Source organism: Pipistrellus hanaki, assembly GCF_964339955.1.
Source record: "Pipistrellus hanaki genome assembly, chromosome: 3".
NCBI classification, from domain to species: Eukaryota; Metazoa; Chordata; class Mammalia; order Chiroptera; family Vespertilionidae; genus Pipistrellus; species Pipistrellus hanaki.
Window position 1 is genome coordinate 134839783 of NC_140505.1, and position 21013 is coordinate 134860795.

General features: G+C 42.3%; 1 protein-coding gene across 3 annotated transcripts in view; it reads right to left on the bottom strand.

Moving 5' to 3' along the window:
• Positions 1–18954, bottom strand: part of SRGAP1 (SLIT-ROBO Rho GTPase activating protein 1) — a 261746-nt gene extending 242792 nt beyond the window's left edge. For 2 of the 3 annotated variants that reach the window (XM_084877575.1, XM_084877574.1), the window contains exon 1: positions 17588–18952. In XM_084877575.1, the coding sequence (XP_084733701.1) occupies positions 17588–17654 (67 nt within the window). In that variant the 5' untranslated portion in view covers positions 17655–18952. Of the gene's footprint in view, positions 1–17587 lie in introns of all 3 variants that reach the window. The other variant, XR_014794476.1, reaches the window with a different exon arrangement.
• Between the last annotated feature and the right edge of the window lie 2059 nt (positions 18955–21013).

The window sequence follows — 21013 nt, forward strand, 5'->3', positions numbered from 1 at the left end:
AAAAGCACATAATTTTGTTACCGGTTAATAAGGTTAATAATTTGGATTTTTTTTCAATAGATGGAGTTACACATATGTTGATATATATGCGATTTGATATGTATGCTCTTTTGTTGTATTGACAACAAGCTTCAAAACTTCCTATGTCAAATTTGCTGAAGGTGTTAACATCATAGATATTTTCACACTTAAAAATGTCGAATTTTGTGGCCCCCCCTCCAAAAAAAAGCATTTGTGGGAAGTTGAATTCATTACTTTATTTTGAAGAAAAGTGCTGCTCAGTTATTGTATACTTCGGGAAACTTATGGTGAATACGCTCCATCTCAAGATACTTGTGAATGCTGGTTTAAACACTTTAAAAGTGATGATTTCGATGTGAAAGACAAAGAAGGTCCAGATCAACTGAAAAAGTTTGAAGACCAACAATTACAAGCATTATTAGATGAAGATGCGTGTCAAACTCAAAAACAACTTGCAGAAAGATTAAACATTGCTCAGCAAACATTTTCCAATCATTTACAAGCAATGGGAAAAATTTTAAAGGAAGGAAAATGGGTGCCACATCAACTGAACGAAAGACAAATGGAAAACCGAAAAGTCATCAGTAAAATGTTGCATGAAAGAAAGTCTTTTTTGCATCGAAGTGTGACTGGTGATGAAAAATGGGTTTATTTTGAGAATCCCAAATGCACAAAATCATGGGTTGATCCAGGTCAACCATCAACATTGACTGCAAGGCCAAATTGCTTCAGAAAGAAGACAATGCTCTGCATTTGGTGGGATCAGGAAGGTGTGGTGTATAATGAGCTTCTGAAGCTAGGTGAAGCTATGGCTTCATGATAACGCACCATCACACACTTCAAAACCAGTTAAAGTCACGTTAAAAGATCCTGCCTGGGAAGTATTAACCCACCTGCTGTATTCACCAGACCTTGCTCCTTCAGATTACCACTTGTTCTGATCGATGGCACACGCACTTTCTGAGCAGCACTTCAAAACATATGAAGAAATGGAAAATTGGGTCTCTGAATGGTTTGTCTCAAAACAAGAAAAGTTCTATTGGGACAGTATCCACAAATTAACTGAAAGCTGGGGAAATGTGTAGCTAGCGATGGACATTACTTTGAATAAAGCACTTTCGATTTTCTCTTGAAATTATCGAGAGATAATTTTGTGTTTTCTTTGGATCACAAAATCCACATTATTAACCGGTTAATAGTTAATCCACATTTTAACAAGTTAATAGTTAGTCTGCATTATTAACTGCAGTTAATCCGCATTAACCAATAATAATTAATGCACATTATTAACAGTTAACCACATTATTAACCAGTAATAATTAATCCATATTAACCAGTTAATAGTTAATCCTCGCTATTAACTGGTTAATAATTAATCCAAATTATTATCTGTAATAATGTGGATTTTATAATCAAAGAAAACATGATAATTTTCAAGAGAAACATCAAAAGTGCATTGCTAACTACACATTTTCCCATCTTTCAGTTAATTTGTACTGTCCCAACAGAACTTTTCTTGTTTTGAGGCAGACCATTCAAAGACCCAATTTTCCACTTTCTCATATGTTTTGAAGTGCTGCTCAAAAAGTGCGGGTGCCATCCATCCAAACAAGTGTTAATCTGAAGGAGCAATGCAACAAAATAGCATAAATATCAAATCGCATATATATCAACATATGTGTAACTCCATCTATTGAAAAAAAAAAATCTGCATTATTAACCGGTACACTTGCTTTTCTCCTCACAGTCTCTCCTTAATTTCAAATGCATAAAAGAAGCTGCAAAACTGCTGTTCTCTGGGCCACTTGAGATCTTGCTCCCTGGCACAGGACCTCAGTTTGGCTCAAATAAACTCATACAAATTCTCTACAGGTTTGGATGTTCTCACATCGACGAAAGGTTTTCACTGGTCCTCATTGCACATTCCCATCATTAAAGTCCATATCCTGGATTTTTCCATGTGCAGACACATACACACATATATACAGAGAACTAAAAAGTGTCAGTGTAGCATTATTTGCTCTCTTGTCTGTGTATCCTCCTCAGTGTACAGAGCTTGGATTATAAACATCATTTCTGGATGGCAAGGACCAGATCCCTATAATTATCTTTATGAAAAAACACTTATTCTTCCCATAGTAACTTGAACTTACAGCGTTCTCTTGCTAGTACAGAACTTAATGTTGGATAAATTAAAAATAACTGTATGAAAGTTGCTAAAGAGAGTAGATCTTAAAAGTCCTCAACACAAGAAAACTAAGTTGTAGCTATGTGTGGTGAAGGATGTTAACTAGGCTATTGTGGGGATCATTTCACAATTCTTACAAATACTGAATCATTATGTTACACGCCTGAAACTAACAATGTTATATGTCAATTATATCTAAATTATTTAAAATGTAATGTGTTGATGGGTTAAACACACACACACACACACACACACACACACACACACCATGCCACTGAATATATCAGACTTCTATTTCCTATCGTAAATTTAGATAGGTATGCCTGCATGACCCTTCTGGTTGAAACTAAAATGTTGGATAAAATATTTTTAAAATATTATTTTAATCATATCACCAGCTTTCACATAAGGAATTTTAAAAGCCCCTCAAGTGAGCATAAAAGAGATCAAATTAGAAAAAATGCTATGGAGAGATGGAGATATAAAGCAAAGGAAGGGAGAGAGGAAGGCTGGGAAAGGTGAAGGCTGACAATTTTCAATAGCATGCATGGTCGGAAAAAAACATTGTCAAGAGAAAGCTTTCAAAAATTCAGACCCTGTTCTACAATGACAATGTTATTAAGTCAGTAACAAAAGGATAAATGAAATAACTCTATACACCTAGAAAATTTAAAACACACTTTTCAGAAGATCATGAGTTACAGAAAAAAAATCATAATGTAAACTAGAAAGTGCACAGAACTGAAAGATAAAAACACTAACACACAAAAATTTGTAGAATGTAGCCCGGCCAGTATGGCTCAATGGTTGAGTGTCAACCTATGAACCAGGAGGTCAGAGTTTGATTCCAGGTCAGGACACATTCCCCAGGTTGCCATCTCGATCCCCAGTGGAGGGCGTGTAGGAGGCAGCTGATCAGTGACTCTCTCATCATTGATGTTTCTCTCTCTCTCTCTCTCTCTCTCTCTCTCTCTCTCTCTCTCTCTCCCTCCCTCCCTCTGTGAAATCAATAAAAATATATTTTAAAAAAACAATGCTAAAAATTGTTAAAGGAAGGGAATAGGGAGGATAAACTAATGAAAAGGAAAACAAATATAAAATACAGTAAACCAATGAAGCAAAACTAGTTCATTGAAAAGACTAATAAACATACATCTGGCAAGGTCAATCAAGGAGAAGGGAGAAGAGGCACACAATTGTTACTAACAGAGAAGAGGCATAACTGCAGATGCTGCAAAGATTACAAAGATATAAGAACACTATAAACAGTTTTATATCAGTTTATCAGAAAACCTGTAAATTTGCAAGCAATAATTCTTTTCCTAATGAAAGCACTAGAGCTAGATGACTTTACAGATGAGTTCTGCTAAACACTTGAGTCAAGTCAGATGATTCCTTACACAAACTTCTCCAGAAAATAGTAAAAGAGCAAACAATTCCAAGTAATTTCAAATGCTATTACTCTAAAATTATATTGTAATTATATATTTTTAAAGATAAATTAAAAATGTAAAGGCATAATTATATATACCTCATGGATTAAAGAAGAAACCATTCTATAGTAGCAAAAAAAAGCATAAAAATAAATGCACTATGTACCCAACTTAAGAAAATAAACAACAATAAGCCAAAAGAAAATGAGGAAGGTAGTAGTAAAGAGCAGGAAACAAAAGAAAGAGAAAAATAGACAAACCCCTTTAAGATTCATCAAGAGAAGGCAGAAATAAATATTTTAAAATATTTTAAATTCAATACAGATCAGCCACTTTAAAAAAAATAAGAGAATACTGTCAATATTATGTCAATATATACTTGAAAAGATACAAATAAATTTCTGGAAAATACAACTTTTCAAAGAAGAAGAAATAGAAATAGTAATCCTATAACTAATAAAATAAATAAATAACTCCTGCTTAACAGTTAAAAAAATTCTTCACACAGCCCTAACCAGTTTGGCTCAGTGGATAGAGCATCGGCCAGGTTCAATTCCGGTCAAGGACATGTACCTTGATTGTGGGCACATACCCAGTAGGGAGTGTGCAGGAGGCAGCTGATCAATGTTTCTAAATCTCTATCCATCTCCCTTCCTCTCTATAAAAAAATCAATAAAATATATATATTTTTTAAAAGTTCTTCACACAAAGGAAATAACTAGACTCAAATAGAAAAAGAATATTTCAAAATTTCAAAATCTTCTACAAAATAGAAAGAGAAACAATATTCTCCAACATACTCATATTGGGTCGGCAGCTAAGTAATTGCGGATTTTTAAAAGAAAATCAAAGACAATTTTTTCATGGAACTAAATAACTTTATTCTGTAATGTATTGCCCATTTTGATCAATGACCTTTTGCCATCTTTCAGGCAGCATCATAATCCCACGTTCAAAAAACTTCTGGTTTTTATTAGCAAAAAACTGAATCAGGTACGATTTGACATCATCATCATTATTGAAAATTTTTACCATTCAAGGAGTTTTGTAAAGATCGAAACAAAAAGTAATCAGATGGTGCAAGGTCAGGACTATATGGTGGATGTGGCAAAACATCCCAACCAAGCTCCATTAATTTTTGCCGAGTGACCAAAGATGTGTGTGGCCTTGCATTGTCATGATGGAATACAACACCTTTTCGATTTGTCAATTCGGGCCACTTTTCTTCAACTGCATTGTTTAATTTCGTTAGTTGTTCAATGTAGACATCAGAATTGATCGTTCGGTTGGGTGGTAAGAGTTCAAAGTAGACAATTCCTTTGTAATCCCACCAAACTGATAACAAAACCTTCTTTTGATGAATATCAGCTTTTGATGTTGTTTGAGTTGGTTCACCTGGCCTGCTCCACGATCTTTTCCGCTTGATATTGTTGTAAACAACCCATTTTTCATCGCCAGTTATCAGTCGTTTTAAAAATGGATCATTTTCATTACGTTTCTTTAGCAAATCGCAGCTGCTAATGCGTTGCGTTAACTGTGATTCTTTCAGTTCGTGAGGAACCCATGTATCGAGTTTTTGAACATAGCCAAGTTGTTTTAAGTGATTTTCAATGCATGTATGTGATACATGAAGCTTCTCTGCAATCTCACGTGTTGTACTGTGACAGTCCGAATTGATTATTGCTTTGATTAGGGCGTCATCAACTTCAACTGGACGACCAGAGCGTTTTTCATCTTTGAGTGAAAAATCACCAGAACGAAATTTGGCAAACCAATTTTGACACTGCCGTTCTTTTAAGGCTTCGTCACCATAAACAGCACATAACTTTTTATGAGCTTGTGATGCGTTTTCCCTTTGCGGAAATAAAAAAGCAAAATATGACGAAAATGTTTCTTTTGATTTTCCATTTTTCAACGAACGCCAAACGAAAACTACAAAACAGATCAAAAAACTTTTTTTACTGATTAACAGCTGAATAGCCAACTATCAAATACAAAATGTGTTTTACATTTGTACTACGTCTGCAAACCTAAAAATTCAACTGAAGCCATATATGTGTGAAACCCGCAATTACTTAGTTGCCGACCCAATATATAACTTAGATATGTACCCGAACACATTATCAATAAGAAAAACCCTAGACCTATTTCATTCAAGAATTTAGAGACAAAAAAAACCAAAAAAACATTAAACTAAATATTGCCAAACTACTAAATGATTGCGCATGCGCACGTGCGTGGATGTGTGTGTGTGTGTGTGTGTATTACAATGAAGAAAGGTTTAATTCTGGAGTGCAAAGATAGTTTAATATTAGGAAAGCTATATCTATTACTCATTGTATTAACAGACTAAAAAAGAAAAAACACTGTGAAGTACAAGAGATTTTACTTAACCTTATAAAAAGTATCTATAAACCAAAACCAAGTATTATCCTTTAAGGGAAGAGCCTAAAAAAATTCCCTTTAAATCCAGAAGTAAAAGAAAAAGAAGAAAAAAAAGCCAATGTCACCACTTTTTTTTAACGTGGCACTCAAAATTCTACTTATGGCAAAAATAAAAAATAAAGTAAAAAATAACAATAAATAAAGCCAAAATGTTTGGAAGGATGAAATGATTGTCTTTATTTGCAAACAAGTTTTAGTAAAAATATTTGTTTAATTATTAGAAATAATAATAGAAAAGCAAAGTGGTTGGACATAAGACCAATGTGCAAAATACACTGCATTTCTGTACATCAGAAACAATTAAAAAACAACTTTAAAAAAAATCTCATGATCATTAGCAATAAAAATTAATTATAATATATCTAACAAAAACATAAGGAATATAAAACTTTACAGTAAGGTATTTTAAAAATTAATAAACAGAAATATTCATATCCATGGATAAGAAGATTATCATATAGATGCCAATTCTCTTCTAATTGATTTATAATTTCATGCAGTCTCAATCAAAATGCCAATGGGTTTTCCATGAAAGGAAAACCTGATTCTAAAATGTATTTGGAAAAGGAAAAAACAAGATTACAAAGAAACTTCGGAAAGAGAATAAAGAAAGAAGATTTGGCCTCCCAGATATAAAGACTTAATAGAAAACTATAGTAATTAAAATAATGTCGTATTGGCATAAGAATCTTAACTTAACCAATGAAACACAATACAGGGTCCAGAGATAAACTCATGCATATACGAAATTTTGATCAGGATACAAGTAGCTAGAAGATCACGTCTTAAAAGAAGGGACTGGTTTGCAAATGGAACTAAAAAAAATTTGGTCATCCATATGAAAAATATACCTCTGGTTCACAACATGAAAAACAAACTTCAGATGAATTAAAAATTTAAATGTCAAAAGCAAAATATTAACACACACACACACACACACACACACACACACACACACATTCTGTTGGCTGAACTCAAAAACAAAGAAAAACCAAAGTGTATCACTGAGTTGTAAGTAAACAAAAAGCTTGACATTGTCCCGTGGTCAAATCATTTATCAAGAGGTTCAACCCAAGACTAAATTTTCCTTGGATTTTCCTTGCCCCACCCCATCTTGAGGGAGGGTGAAGCTCAAAGTGAGATTCCTGCATTAAACCAGGAAACCCATCAGGGCGTATAGCGTGGTTGTAAAATACAGGAAGTACAACCTATGCTAAGCAGGAGGACTCACTGGAAATTCCTCCTGCCTTCTGCTCTGCGTTCTGGCTTGGTGTGTACATAGAAAGCCCTCCAGCCACGCCATGCAGCCACCACAGTGACCTGCACACCATTAGCAATCAGTGACTGCCGGATGCTGCTATGATTATTGTAAACGTCTGGCTTCATGGGACATCTGAGTTGGGGGAAGTGACGTTTTCTCTTACTTGTCAAATGACGAATTAGACTGAGGTCTGACTTGGTTTCCTCCTCAGGCTGAAACCCCACCACCGGGTAGGGCAGGCATGTCCATGGATGGCATCACTGTGTGTCCATTTAGCTTGTCATAACCATAGTCTCTTTTCTAAAAAATAATTTTTGTGAGATACTTCCCCATTCTTCAAGAACCATTGTTAATGATTCCGTAATGATCCCCGTATACAAGTTAGTCAACCACTCCCCAGTGGAATTTAGTTAACTATTCCCCACCTAATTAATGTTGTGGCCATACTTAACTGAACACATTAGATAATTCTGGATGTCCACCATGTTAATTTATCCTATTGACAATAAAAAATGAAATGGAAGAAGCACTGCTAAGTGAATCACGTAAAACAGAGTCAGAGGCTACGAGGGAAGCAGGGCCTACGCACGTCTTGTGCCTCAGTTCTCAGAGCTGCTGCTAAGTTGTTAAAAAACTGTTGCTAAACTCAGCTCAGGGCCCAACCATAAACATCTTGGAACAACTGCTACTTGAACATATATGGATTTTACGCCCTTTTTGTTGTTGTTGTTAATCCTTGCCCAAGGATATTTCTAAAATATATTTTATTGATTTTTTTTTACAGAGAGGAAGGGAGAGAAAGAGTTAGAAACATCAATCAGCTGCCTCCTGCACACCCCCTACTGGGGATGTACCCGCAACCAAGGTACATGCCCTTGACTGGAATCGAACCTGGGACCTTTCAGTCCGCAGACCGATGCTCTATCCACTGAGCCAAACTAGTTAGGGCCCAAGGATATTTTTCTGTTGATTTTCAGGGAGAGTGGAAGGGAAGGGGAGAGGTGGAGAGAGAGAGAAACATCAATGTGAAAGCATCACATTGATTGGTTGCCTCCCACACACACACACCCTGACCAGAGCCAGAGATCAGAGCCAGCAACCGGGATACATGCCCTTAACTAGAATCAAACCCACAATCCTTCAGCCCACGAGCCAAACCAGCGAGGGCTTTACTTCCTTTTTGTCGCTTTCGCCTCCCCAGTTTGCATATTGGAATTAACCAATCCCTGTTAACCTAGCTCAGCAATCCTTCATTTGCATTAAAGAATTTCATTTTGTGGGTTCTGCCTTTATTAAACCTGCTGTTCCTTATTCTCTCCAGAGAGCATTTTGAGTTGCTACGTGAATGTGTCTCTTGTATTTGAATCCTTTAAGACCCCAAAATTAAACTTTTAATTTGTTTAACTCTATAAAGAAATACCAATCCAAAACTATTATTCTATTCATTCAATAATCTATGTATGTAAAAGGCTAAGTGACAGACTGTCCAACCGTCTAGTAGGTATGACGCACACTGACCACCAGGGGGCAGATGCTCAATGTAGGAGCTGCTGAGCTGCGATGACTTGGCAGTGGTGGTTCTCGGGTAATGCACCCCAGAAGCAGAGAGGAGGGAGCCCAATTTCTCGCGGGGCCACATGATTCCACCAGGCCACACGATTCCACCAGGCCACAGGACTCCACAGATGTCCTTTGAGCTGCAGAGCCACCCCAGGGGTGCTGCCAGGGGAGGGACCAGCAGAAGGTTGGCTCCAGGGTGTGTCCAGACTGTCTCACCCAGTCCTGCCTGGCAGGCCACCTTCTAATTTATTTCCTTTCCATGTGCATGAATCATGCACAGGGTCACTAGTGTTTAATAAAGCCCTGTACCAGGAGATGCATAGGTAATTTTTCAAATTTTTCTTGATTGATTGATTTTTTGAGAGGGAGGAAGGACTGTGGGAAAGACTGGGGAGGGGAGGAGAAAGAGAGAGAAATATTGATTTGTTGTTCCACTTATTTATGCATTCATTGATTGATTCTTTCATGTGCCCTAATTGGGGATTAAACCTGCAATCACCAACTGAGCTACCCAGCCAGGGTAGATAGATAATTTTTAATATCTAAGTACTATTGGTTATATGTCAATTATATCTCAATGAAGCTGAAAAAATCCTTTTTAAAAATATTTTTTATTGATTTCAGAAAGGAAGAGAGGGAGAGATAGAAACAATGATAACAGAGAATCATTGATCGGCTGCCTCCTGCTGGCCCCCTTCTGAGGATAGAGCCTGCACCCTGGGCATGTGCCCTGACTGGGAATTGAGTCATGACCTCCCGGTTCATCTGTTGACACTCAACCACTGACACACACCAGCCTGGCCAAAGTGTTTTCTAATGAAGCAGATGCAAATAAGCAGTTATAAGTGAAAATTTCATTTCTATATTGATTTTCAAAGAAAATCTTTTTTCTTAAGACCATGAAATTAAGTCAGTGACTTTATCTGATGTCATGAGAATTGTTTTCACCATGGGTAAGTAAAATCCATTTACTAAGCTTCAATTTTCCATATAGTATTGCTGAACAAATATAGAGAAAGTTTAAAACAAGTTATAAGCAAACACATGCGGCTTAGGAAATGTGCTTAGGCTCTGTTACTTATATATACTAACAAAAGGGAAATATGCAAATTGACCATACCTCCACAATGCCCACCAGCCCATCAGGAGTGAGTATGCAAATTAACCCAACAAAGATGGGTAAATTTGCATATGCAGGCATGGAGTGGCAGGGTGGGGCAGGATGCCTGCTATGAGGGGGACGACAGGGGGCGGAGGAAGCTCCAGGAGTGGCGCTCTGACTGGAGCAGAGAAGACTGAAGGCTCTGGCCGGGAGAAGATGGAAGGCAGCGGTCAGAACAAAGGCCTGGGCCCGGGTGCTGGAGGAGAACCGGGACCAGCAGCCAGGGGAAGGAAGGCCTATTGTACGAATCTTCATGCAATGGACCTCTAGTACTAAGATTTTTTAAAAATGCCACAATATAAAATCCACCTTATAAGGAGGTGGGACTCAGAATGTAACGAAAGCAGAGATGTAAAGAAAACCAAAATTAAACAGAGAACAATTCCTAATTTATATTGACGGTTTATTATGCGTGAAGCCTGTTGTAAATGCTTTCCACAGATCACCTCACTGAAGCCTCACAAAGACAAGGAGGCAAGTACTATTATTCACCCCATTTCACAAATGAAGGCATTGACTCTTGGAGGTCACACATCTAATCAGGGGCAGGGCTGGATGGCTAACACCAAAGTTTCTGCTCTTAAACCCTATGTTCCATTCTTCCTCATCTCGAGATATCAACTGGACATTTAATAAACAAGAAACTAGGACCAACAAGCAAAAACACCTTCAAATAACAAAAAAACAACAACAAAAAAATCTCTTCCAGTAAGTGTCTCTAATCCCAACTTCTGCCTTCAAACTACTAAAACAAAAACAGATGGAGTGATCAGACATCCTCCCACTTCCTTATTCTGATTCTTAGATATCTGAATTGACGCGAAAACAGGCAGCATGAATGACATAAGGGTCTGTCTGGTCAACCCACAAAGTAAACTCTCCAGTCGGAACCAGCGTTGAGAGTGTGTGGCTCCTAAGCCGGACCACACAGCACCCAGCGCAGGAGTGAGCGCACCCATCTCCACGGTCAGAGCTGAGGTTTACCCCCAACCCTCGCTCTGTGACAGGACATGCTTCTGCTCAAAAATGTCTCCAAAACGACTCCTTAATATTTTCTGAACTCCATCTAACTAGTCAGGTTTTCTGGGCAGCGTAAGAGGGCGTATTTGCAATGACTGCAATCAGCTTGACCAAAATACGAAGCAAGCTGCCTGTGTGCGTATTCACCCCTGTCTGTCCGGATCTGAAGGCCAGCCTGTGGCGCTGCTGCCTGGGCACTGTGGTTTCTTAAAATGATGTTGGTTGAAAAGACAATGGACTTACAGTTCCTCAATTTCATGAACTGCTGCTAACAGGCCAGAGTTGCTATTTTTCTCTTAGATCCAGCTATGATTCCTTCAATGAATAGAAAGTCTAGGTAGGTAAGTGTCCTACCTCTGCTCTACTTGGTGAGGGATCTACAGGAAAACCACTGCTGCCGAAACCGCTTTGGCTCAGTGGATAGAGCCTTGGCCTGCGGACTGAAAGGTCCCGGGTTCGATTCCGGTCAAGGGCAAGTACCTTGGTTGAGGGCACGTTCCCAGTAGGGGGTGTGCAAGAGGCAGCCGATCAATGATTCTCTCTCATCGATGTTCCTAACTCTCTATCCCTCTCTCTTTCTCTCTGTAAAAAAATCAATAAAATATATATTTTTTAAAACTGTCTAAAAGAAAGCCACTGTGACTAAAAAGCAAGTGAGCTGGGCTCCAGTCCCTAGCAGTTACTGTGTAACTCTGTAATTATGCCTCAGAATTACACGTGAATAATGTGGAACAGAAAACAGCAACAATTTAAACGAAGGTAGGACAGAAAGTGTTTCAAGTCCCTCCTAGCTATAAAGTTTTAACTCGTTGTTTAAATTGTTGCTGTTTTCTATTCCACATAGATGCAAGAACATTAGATGTACACATAGATTCATATAAATGATAATGGTACTTCTTTTCCCCCTGTTAAAACCTATTGCATGACATTGGGTCATTTCAGACTGAACTGGCATTTGCTCATGTTCCATCTGCTACCAAAATGGGCTGTTTGTAATCCAGAAGGCAGCAGAGTCGAAGAACAACAGATTTTCTTGGCATTTCCTGTACATGTGGCACATAGAGGAGTATGAGAGTATTCCTAGGAAAATACTGCAAATAATAGCTGTCAAGTCTTAGCAACTAACAACTAGCATTATTAAAAGCAAACACAACTTCCCATCCATGCTTCCCACCTCTCGAAATGGTTGTTGATACTTTGGGTTCCCATATACAAACCGGTATTTTTTTATATGTTCTCCACACTATTTTGGCTACAGAATTCAAAAATTGCACAGATCACTAAAACCCACAGAGACTCCCCAGATCTCTGGGGAGCCAGTTGTTAACAATCTTTTCCCACTGCTAAGCTTTCTGCCAGAGATGCTAATAAGTAGCAGAGTCAATGGCTTGCATTTCATACACTTTTCCAGTCATGTTTTTTTTTCCAATATATTTTATTGATTTTTTACAGAGAGGAAGAGAGATGGATAGAGAGTTAGAAACATCCATGAGAGAGAATCATTGATCAGCTGCCTCTTGCACACCCCCCACTGGGGATGTGCCCGCAACCAAGGTACATGCCCATGACCGGAATCGAACCCGACCTTTCAGTCCTCAGGGCGACGCTCTATCCACTGAGCCAAACCGGTTTTGGCTCCAGTCATGTTTTTTAAGGGCCTATACAAACAAGACATTAATTTCTCTGGATTCTAAATCTTTGGGAAGTTGACCAACATTATGCATCATATACACCGAGTGGCCAGATTTTTATGACCACCTGACGTGTGTAGGCAAATTAGCCATACACTGCATCCTATGGGATATGGAAGTTGAAGGCCTGTTCGAACACCTTTGCTGTCTGCAGTTACCAAGATAAAACGTCTCCATTCACATAGGAGCACAAGGATTGAATATTCGAGCACTGGGAAAAAGTCATGTGGTCCGATGAATCACGTTTCCAGTTGCATCATGCAGATGGCAGAGCGAGAATTTCGTGGAAACAGCATGAAAAGCATGCACCCCACATGCATGAGAACAATCCTTCAAGCTGGTGGGGCAGTGTTATGGTCTGGGGCATGTTTCCTGGTATAATTTGGGTCCTTTAATTTGTATGGAACAACTTCTGAATAGCCCAACATACCTAAGTATCCTTGCTGATCAAGTTCATCCTATCATGTTGATGGCCTATCCCAATGGAGATGGCTTCTTCCAACAAGACAATGCGCCATGCCACGGTGCTTATATTGTGCAGGAGTGGTTTCAGGAACATGAAGGAGACTTTATCTTGCTTAGGTGGCCCCCACAATGATCAGATCTCAATCCAATTGAGCATTTGTGGGAAGAAGTTAAAAAGAGCCATCGGGCAGCTGGTTCCACAACCATCAAAGCACACAGAACTGGACAGTGCTATTCATCAGGCAAGGTGTCAGATTCCTCGCATCACCTTTCAACATCTCGTGGAGCCAATGCCAAGAATCGCCACAGTATTGAAGGCAAAAAGTGGTCCAACAAAGTACTGATGGGGTGGTCATAATAATCTGGCCTCTCAGTAGGTAGGTAGGTAGGTAGATAGATAGATAGAGGGGGCGATGCACAAAATTTGTGTACTTGGGGGGAGGGGGGAGTCCCTCAGCCTGGCCTGCGCCTTCTCGCAGTCCAGGAGCCTTTGGGAGATGTCCAACTGCTGCCGCAGAGAGAGGAGAGGATCCGGCCACTGCTGCTGTGCTCCCCAGCTGTGAGCCCAGCTCAGAGCTTCTGGCTGAGCAGTGCTCCCCCTGTAGGAGCATACTGACCACCAGGAGGCAGCTCCTGCATTGAGCGTCTGCCCCCTGGTGATCAGTGTGCATCATAGCGACTGGTCATTTGGCCATTAGGTCGATTTGCATACTAGCCTTTTATTATATAGGGTGTGTGTGTGTGTGTGTGTGTGTGTGTGTGTGTGTATGTAATTTTTTAATCCTCAATGGAGGAATGAGGTTATTTTTCCTGTTTAATTTTCTTTTTAGAGAGAGAAGGGAGGGGGAGGAAGAGAGAGAGAAAAGAGAGAAACATTGATGTGAGGAAGACACATGGATTAGTTGCCTACCACACATGCCCTGACCAGGAACAGGGATAGGATCTTTAACCCGGGTACCTGCCCTTGACTGGGATTCGAACCCGCAACTCTCCAGTTCCTGGGCGGACACTGTAACCACTGAACATACCAGCCACAGCTATTCTATTCTTTACTTGTATGATTCCCAATTCTCCTCTTAAAATTCTGCTATACTTTTCTGAACATGGTTTCATTATGTTCGTGTATTCTCTATTGCATTACATTTTAATTCCCTGAGCACTCAATACGGAGTGTTTGTGAATTCATTATGAAAAAAAGTGAAAGCAAAGATAATTCTCCCCAACACATGGCAGCTGAGAGAAAATGCAAAATGGCATGAAAATTTTACCAGGTGATTAATATGAATTGACATGACATCTTTGATAAGACTCAAGGACCTGTAGGATGAGTGTCCAAATGCCTTATCTTATAGAGAAGAAAATCAAAATTCAGACAGAAGCTACATGACTTGCCCAATATGATACATCTAACTAGATACATTTATAATCTTACACATAAAAATATACATTATCACCTAGGATAGTTCTGTTCATGCTTGAGAAAAAAAACAAAAATCTGTTCCCAAAATATGTGCAGATGGCCACAGTGGCAAAATCCCACATCTGGAGTCATTCCTGTAGATCAAAATATTGTATCAGAAATTCTAAAATAAATTCAACTGTTTTAGGGAAATGAGAGAGTATGAGAAAAAAAAAAAACAATACTTCAGAGTATTAGGTTCTAAGTCAGAAGGTTAAAAAAAAAAAATCACACATAATAAAAAAAGACTTTTGCAATCACTCATATACCGATTCACCTAGAGAGACCAGTATCTGTGGCTTTATTCACTGGGAACAGACCTTCATCTTCTCCTAATGAGGCCAACACGGCCGAGTGTTCCTCCGGCGATAGATAGGCCCCATTTCTTTTGTTTTTCATCACATGAAGTAACTGGCTAGAATTAAAAGAGTTGGCTGTCCCAAAAACACATACTGTATCTTTAAACACCGGATTAGCACTCCAGTAGGGTGAGAACACTGAGCCTGAAAAGACTCAGGAAATTAAACGGAAAATCAGAGTCCTGACTCTCATGCTATCCTTACCACAGAACCTACTCTCCCTGAGAACAGGGGGCCCCATGCGCTATTTCAGCATCATTTCTCTCCCGCTCTCCTCTTGGTTTTGCATACACGTACAGCTGAATCTGTGCCGTTAAATGTGTGCATGGTCGGACTTCACAGTGTTCCGCTACTCCCGTATTTGCATAGGGACATAATGATCTGGGTTAGACAGAAGACACGCAAGTACTGCAGGAGAGGTAATTCAAGTCTGCTCACAGGTCCTCATGAGAAGGGCAGGTCAAGTGCAGTAAAGAGCCACACAGCCGCCTGAGGATTCCAGGGTGTGTGTGTAAGTGAGGGCTGAAGGGACGAGGGGAAAGATCCCTAGTGGGATAGAGTTTGCTCCAAAAATAATCCACCACGTTCTTATTTTTTCCTTGGACTGGGTTGGAAATACACATTTTAAACACTGCAACACCTCCCATTTGATTGTTGTTTAATTAATGTAGAGGGTGTATTACTCTTCGAGCATTAACTAACCATATAACTATAGAATTCACATACTCTGAGAGAAGTTAATCATGAGAATATTTTTCAGATGAGAAAATGGCCTTAGAGCAGAAACAACTGAGACAATACTAAGAAATACATGCAGCGGGAAGGCCAGACCACCACCCATGCAGGACCTGCCACAAAGAGCCACGTGGAACACCACACAGAGGAACGGTGATTATGATCAGGCATTCTACCGTAGCATGAAAGAGTTTAAGCTATGTTGGACTCATTAAGAAAAGAAAGGATGCCCTAGCAGGTTTTGCTCAGCGGACAGAGCGTGGGCCTGCCGACTGAAGGGTCCCAGGTTCGATTCTGGTCAGGGCACATGCAGGAGGCAGCCAATCAATGGTTCTCTCTCATCAGTGATGTTTCTATCTCTCTCTCCCTCTTCCTTCCTCTCTGAAACCAATAAAAAAATGTTTTTTTGTTTTTTTAAAAAAAAGGAAAAGAAAGGATGTCACTCACTACCAAGTTTTCCTGTCTCTAAAGAAATAATTACTTCTCTGCTAATAAAATGTCCAGGTTCAATGGAGCCAGGTCCTATAAGTATAAATTATCTTAATTACAAGCGGATAAAAACCTTCCCCAGCCATGGTTAGCTTAACTCCGCTGCAGGGGTCAGCAGGAAGGAAACCTGGGCTCCTGGGGTGGCATTCCGCGTGCCTGGCGTCCGGATGTGCGGTCCAGACCCACACTCAGGTGAGAGGGCCTTTCCCAGGACTCCAGGCATTCTCACAACTTGGCCACACAAAAAACACACCCACGGCGAGCACAGGAACGCCTTTCATAAGACTGTAGCTGTACAAACACAGGTGTCTACACAGCAATGTCAATGAACTTTGCATTGAATATTCCAAAGAGCAGTAGGTCCCTGCACACTCCATCCATTGTCTCAATAGAGAGAGCTGCCCTGAGAGACCACCAAAGGGAGGGGGGGTGGGAGAACAACAATAAACATCTATGTTAATGAAACACTTCAACGGCAACACAAAATAACTTGTTCTAGGGAGAAAACATATTCTCACACCACAAAAGCACTTAAAAAAAAATGTTTCCTCAACCTTCATTAGGTTCCTTCACTCGTTGACAAGGTAAATGCCCGCTACGTACTTAAACATTCACATCTGCATTTTACATGCGAGTGGCTTCCAGCAAATGATAAAGCAACATTCCCGTGTGAGGGTGAAAGATGGCAGTGAGAATCCTGGCCCTTCGGAAAAAAGGAGGAGTCAGGTCTACCAACTAGTCCTTGCTTGGCATAACTGCCAGGCTTCCGGGGAGTTGCTTGATAAAAGGGGGCCTCGCCCTAATACATTAAGAGTGAGCAGTGTCCACGTCAAAACTGCCTGCGCTCAACGAAGCTCTAGACCACTTGGTGTCCTGACTTCCAGAAAATGACTCCTTAAAAACAAACAAACAAACAAACAAACAAACAAAAAACTATGGTGTGACAATGGCATCCTTTTAAAAGAATAATAGGGATAATGATGATGGTGGTGAGAACTGGGCAGGAGCCGCGGGTGCCGCCCGCCGCCCATGGAAGTTGCCCAGCTGAAGGCGTTGGTTGAGTTAAAGCCCGCGAGGAGGAGCGCGCTGGTGTCCGGCTCCCGTGGGTCTGACGGGGCCGGGATTGGGGCTGGGATCGGGGCTGGGGTTGTCTGGTACGAGACCAAGCCCCCCGGTGGCTCAGCCAGGCGCTCCAACCTCCCTCTCCAAACGCAGACCCCAAGTTCCACACGCAACTCCCCGCGAGCACAATGACAAGAAGGCACACAAAAGGAGCGCGGCGGCCGCTCCCACCCTTACCTTTGACTTGACTTTCATACTCGGCTATGATCTCTTTGTCCTTCTTGAATCTGCTCGGAGTGGACATTATCCAGCTGTTCTGGGTTTGCCTCCAATGGGCAAGTTCGGTCAGGCGGTCGCACGCCGGGCTCCTCGGAGAGGCGGAGGGCTGGGCGGCCACACGCCGGGAGCCCCAGGCAGCACCGGCGGGCGGTCCGGGAGAGGCGGGGGGAAGAGGAGCGAACCGAGGACTAGATTAGCCCGGGCGCCGGCACCATGCTCCCGGCTCGAGCAGCCGTCGGTGCTCCGGACGGAGGGTGCCCGGGGTCGGGGGCCGGAGAGGCCGGGCGCGCAGACCAACTCCAGCAGCGATCGCGCGGCGGGGGCGGCTCCCGGCCCACCCCGCCCGGGGCCCGGCCACTTCCTCTACGGCCGCGGGGCGGACGCAGGGTTCGAGCCGGGGCTCCGCACCATTGTTAGAGCCGCACCGGGCGCTCGGGGCAGGCCCCCGGGGGAGGAGAGGAGGGAGGGCCCCGGGGAAGGCGAGCCCCGCGGGGCGCAGCGAGCCTCCTTCCCTTCCTGCTCCGCCGCCGGCTCCGCGCGCGGGGTCCCGCCGGGCGGGGATGCTGCTGCCGCCGCGCCCGCCGCGCGCCCGTCCGCCAAGGTGCCGCCGCCGCCCGGACGGGGGAGATCACTGTGCCCCAGCGGGTCCGGGTGAAGGCGGGGGGCCGGCTGCGGCGCCGCTGCAACGCGTCCCGGGCGCAGCGCCGCCGGAGTGGAGGTCTCCGGAGCCGGCTCCACGAGGGGCCTCTCTGCCTTCACAGCCGCCGGCGCCGACGCTGCCGCTTCTCCCCGTCCCCGCTCCGCTGCTGCCCCCTGGAGGCAGCCGGCCGCACCCGCACGCGCGCCGGGGGAGCCGCGCCCCCAAGTGGCCGCGGAGGGGCCGGCGCCCGCGGCTCCCGGTCCCGGCTCCCGGCTCCCGGCGAGAGAGCTGCCTGCGGCGATCGCCCGGCGGCCCGCGCGGGACTCGGGGGGACGGAGCCGGCTCGTGGGAGGGGACGGCGCGGCGCCCCTGCGGCTCTCCGTCCCCGCCCGCCGGGAGGGGGGAGGCCGGGCTGGGCTGGGAAGATGGATGTCTCCCGGGCCGAGCGCGGCCCCGCCCCGGCCTCGCCCCTCCCTGCGCTCCGTCCGCGCGGCCGGGACCTCAGCTCCCGAAGCTGGGAAACCCCTGCCCCACCTGGGACTCCCCTCTGGCCGCCGTGAGTGGGGACCTGGAGGGGGCTCTCCTCAGTCTCCGTGGCAGAGATCCGGAGTTAGAGGGCTCCATGACAGAAGGGAGGTGGCTCCCAGATGCTGGGCACCGGTAAGAAAACGAGACTGGATGGTGAACGACGTGGCTTTTAAAAAATCAAAGGAAGGAGAAGCTCCTCAGTCCCCATGTCAACACAATACTCTCCCCTCCTAGCAGCAGCTCGCCGAGAGTGGGAACGGGTTACACCTAAGAGGTCACTACCTTTTTGACAGAAAATGACAGATAGATAGATAGATAGATAGATAGATAGATAGATAGATAGAATCTCCTTTTCTGGATCCTTTCAAATCACTTCTCAAATATTATGGACCTGATTTATCAAAGTGATGTGTCCAAAGGCGTGCCCAATACGAAAACATTTTTTCCTGCAAAATCTGAAGAGTGTAGGGAATTTTAGGCTGTGATCATTCATTCATGTATCCAGAGACAAACTTTAAATTTTAAAGTTTTTCCTGCAGGCCAAACGCCGAGCTAAGAGCGGGGGACTCAGTGGTTCAGACCCTGCCCTAAAGGATCTCACATCTATTGCGGTATAAATAAATAATTACAGCGGCACAATGTGCTGTAAGAGAGAAATACTCCTGGCTTCGGGAGAAGAGAGATTTGGGGAGAAAGGCTTTCCCGAGAAATGGTATTTGAACTGGATTTAATGCAAGTAGTTTGGTCAACCCAGAGAGTTTACGGGTTGCCTTGGGGGGAGGGGGGGGTCATACCCAGACAATTGCCAATGGAGTTACAAGATGTCCTCCACTAAAATACCAGATCTCTGAGAGCTGAAAAATATTCATATGCATGCATGTTTCAGTTGATTATCACGTTGTATTTAATTGTACAGCTTTAAAAACTGTGATCTTTTTAAAATATTTTTTTTTTTTCTTTATTTTTTTAATATATTTTATTGATTTTTTTTTTTTACCCCCTCCCTCCCTCCCACACAACCCTTCCCTCCCCAGAGTTTTGTGTCCATTGGTTGCACTTATATGCATGTATACAAGTCCTTCAGTTGATTTATTATCTCCCCCAGATCTTCCTCCCGTCCCCGCTGTAACTTGACAGTCTACTTGTTGATATACTGTCTCTATATCTATCTTATGGTTCACCAGATTATAATGTTCTTTATTATCCACAAATGAGTGAGGTCATGTGGTGTTTCTCTTTCATTGATTGGCTTATTTCACTCAGCATGATGTTCTCCAATTCCATCCAGGATGCTGCAAATGATGAGAAATCCTTCTTTTTTATGGCAGCATAGTATTCCATTGTGTAGATGTACCAAAGTTTTTGGATCCAATCATCTGCTGACGGACACTTAGGCTGTTTCCAAATTCTGGCTATTGTAGATTGTGCTGCTATGAACATAGGGGTGCATATATCCTTTCTGATTGGTGTTTCAAGTTTCTTGGGATATATTCCTAGAAGTGGGATTACTGGGTCAAATGGGAGTTCCATTTTCAGTTTTTTGAGGAAACTCCACACTGTTCTCCACAGTGGTTGCACCAGTCTACATTCCCACCAGCAGTGCACGAGGGTTCCTTTTTCTCCGCAACCTCGCCAACACTTGTCGTTTGTTGATTTGTTGATGTTGGCCATTCTGACAGGTGTGAGATGGTACCGCATTGTTGTTTTGATTTGCATCTCTCGGATAATTAGTGACTTTGAGCATGTTTTCATGTGCTTTTTGGCCTTCCTTCTGTCTTCTTTTGAAAATATTCTATTTAGGTCCATTGCCCATTTTTTAATTGGATCATTCATCTTCCTTTTATTTAGTTGTATAAGCTGTTTGTAGATGTTGGAGATTAAACCTTTATCAGTGGTAACATTTGCAAATATGTTCTCCCACACAGTGGACTTTCTTGTTGTTTTGTTGATGGTTTCTTTTGCTGTAAAGAAGCTTTTTATTTTGATGAAGTCCCATTTGTTTATTTTCTCTTTAGCTTCCATTGCACTAGGGGTAGTATCAGTGAAGAAGTTTTTTTGGCATACGTCTGAGATTTTGTTGCCTGTGGATGCTTCAAGTATTTTTATGGTTTCCCGTCTGATGTTTAAGTCCTGTATCCATTTTGAGTTTATTTTTGTGTATGGTGTAAGTTGGTGATCTAGTTTCATTCTTTTGCATGTATCTGTCCAATTTTCCC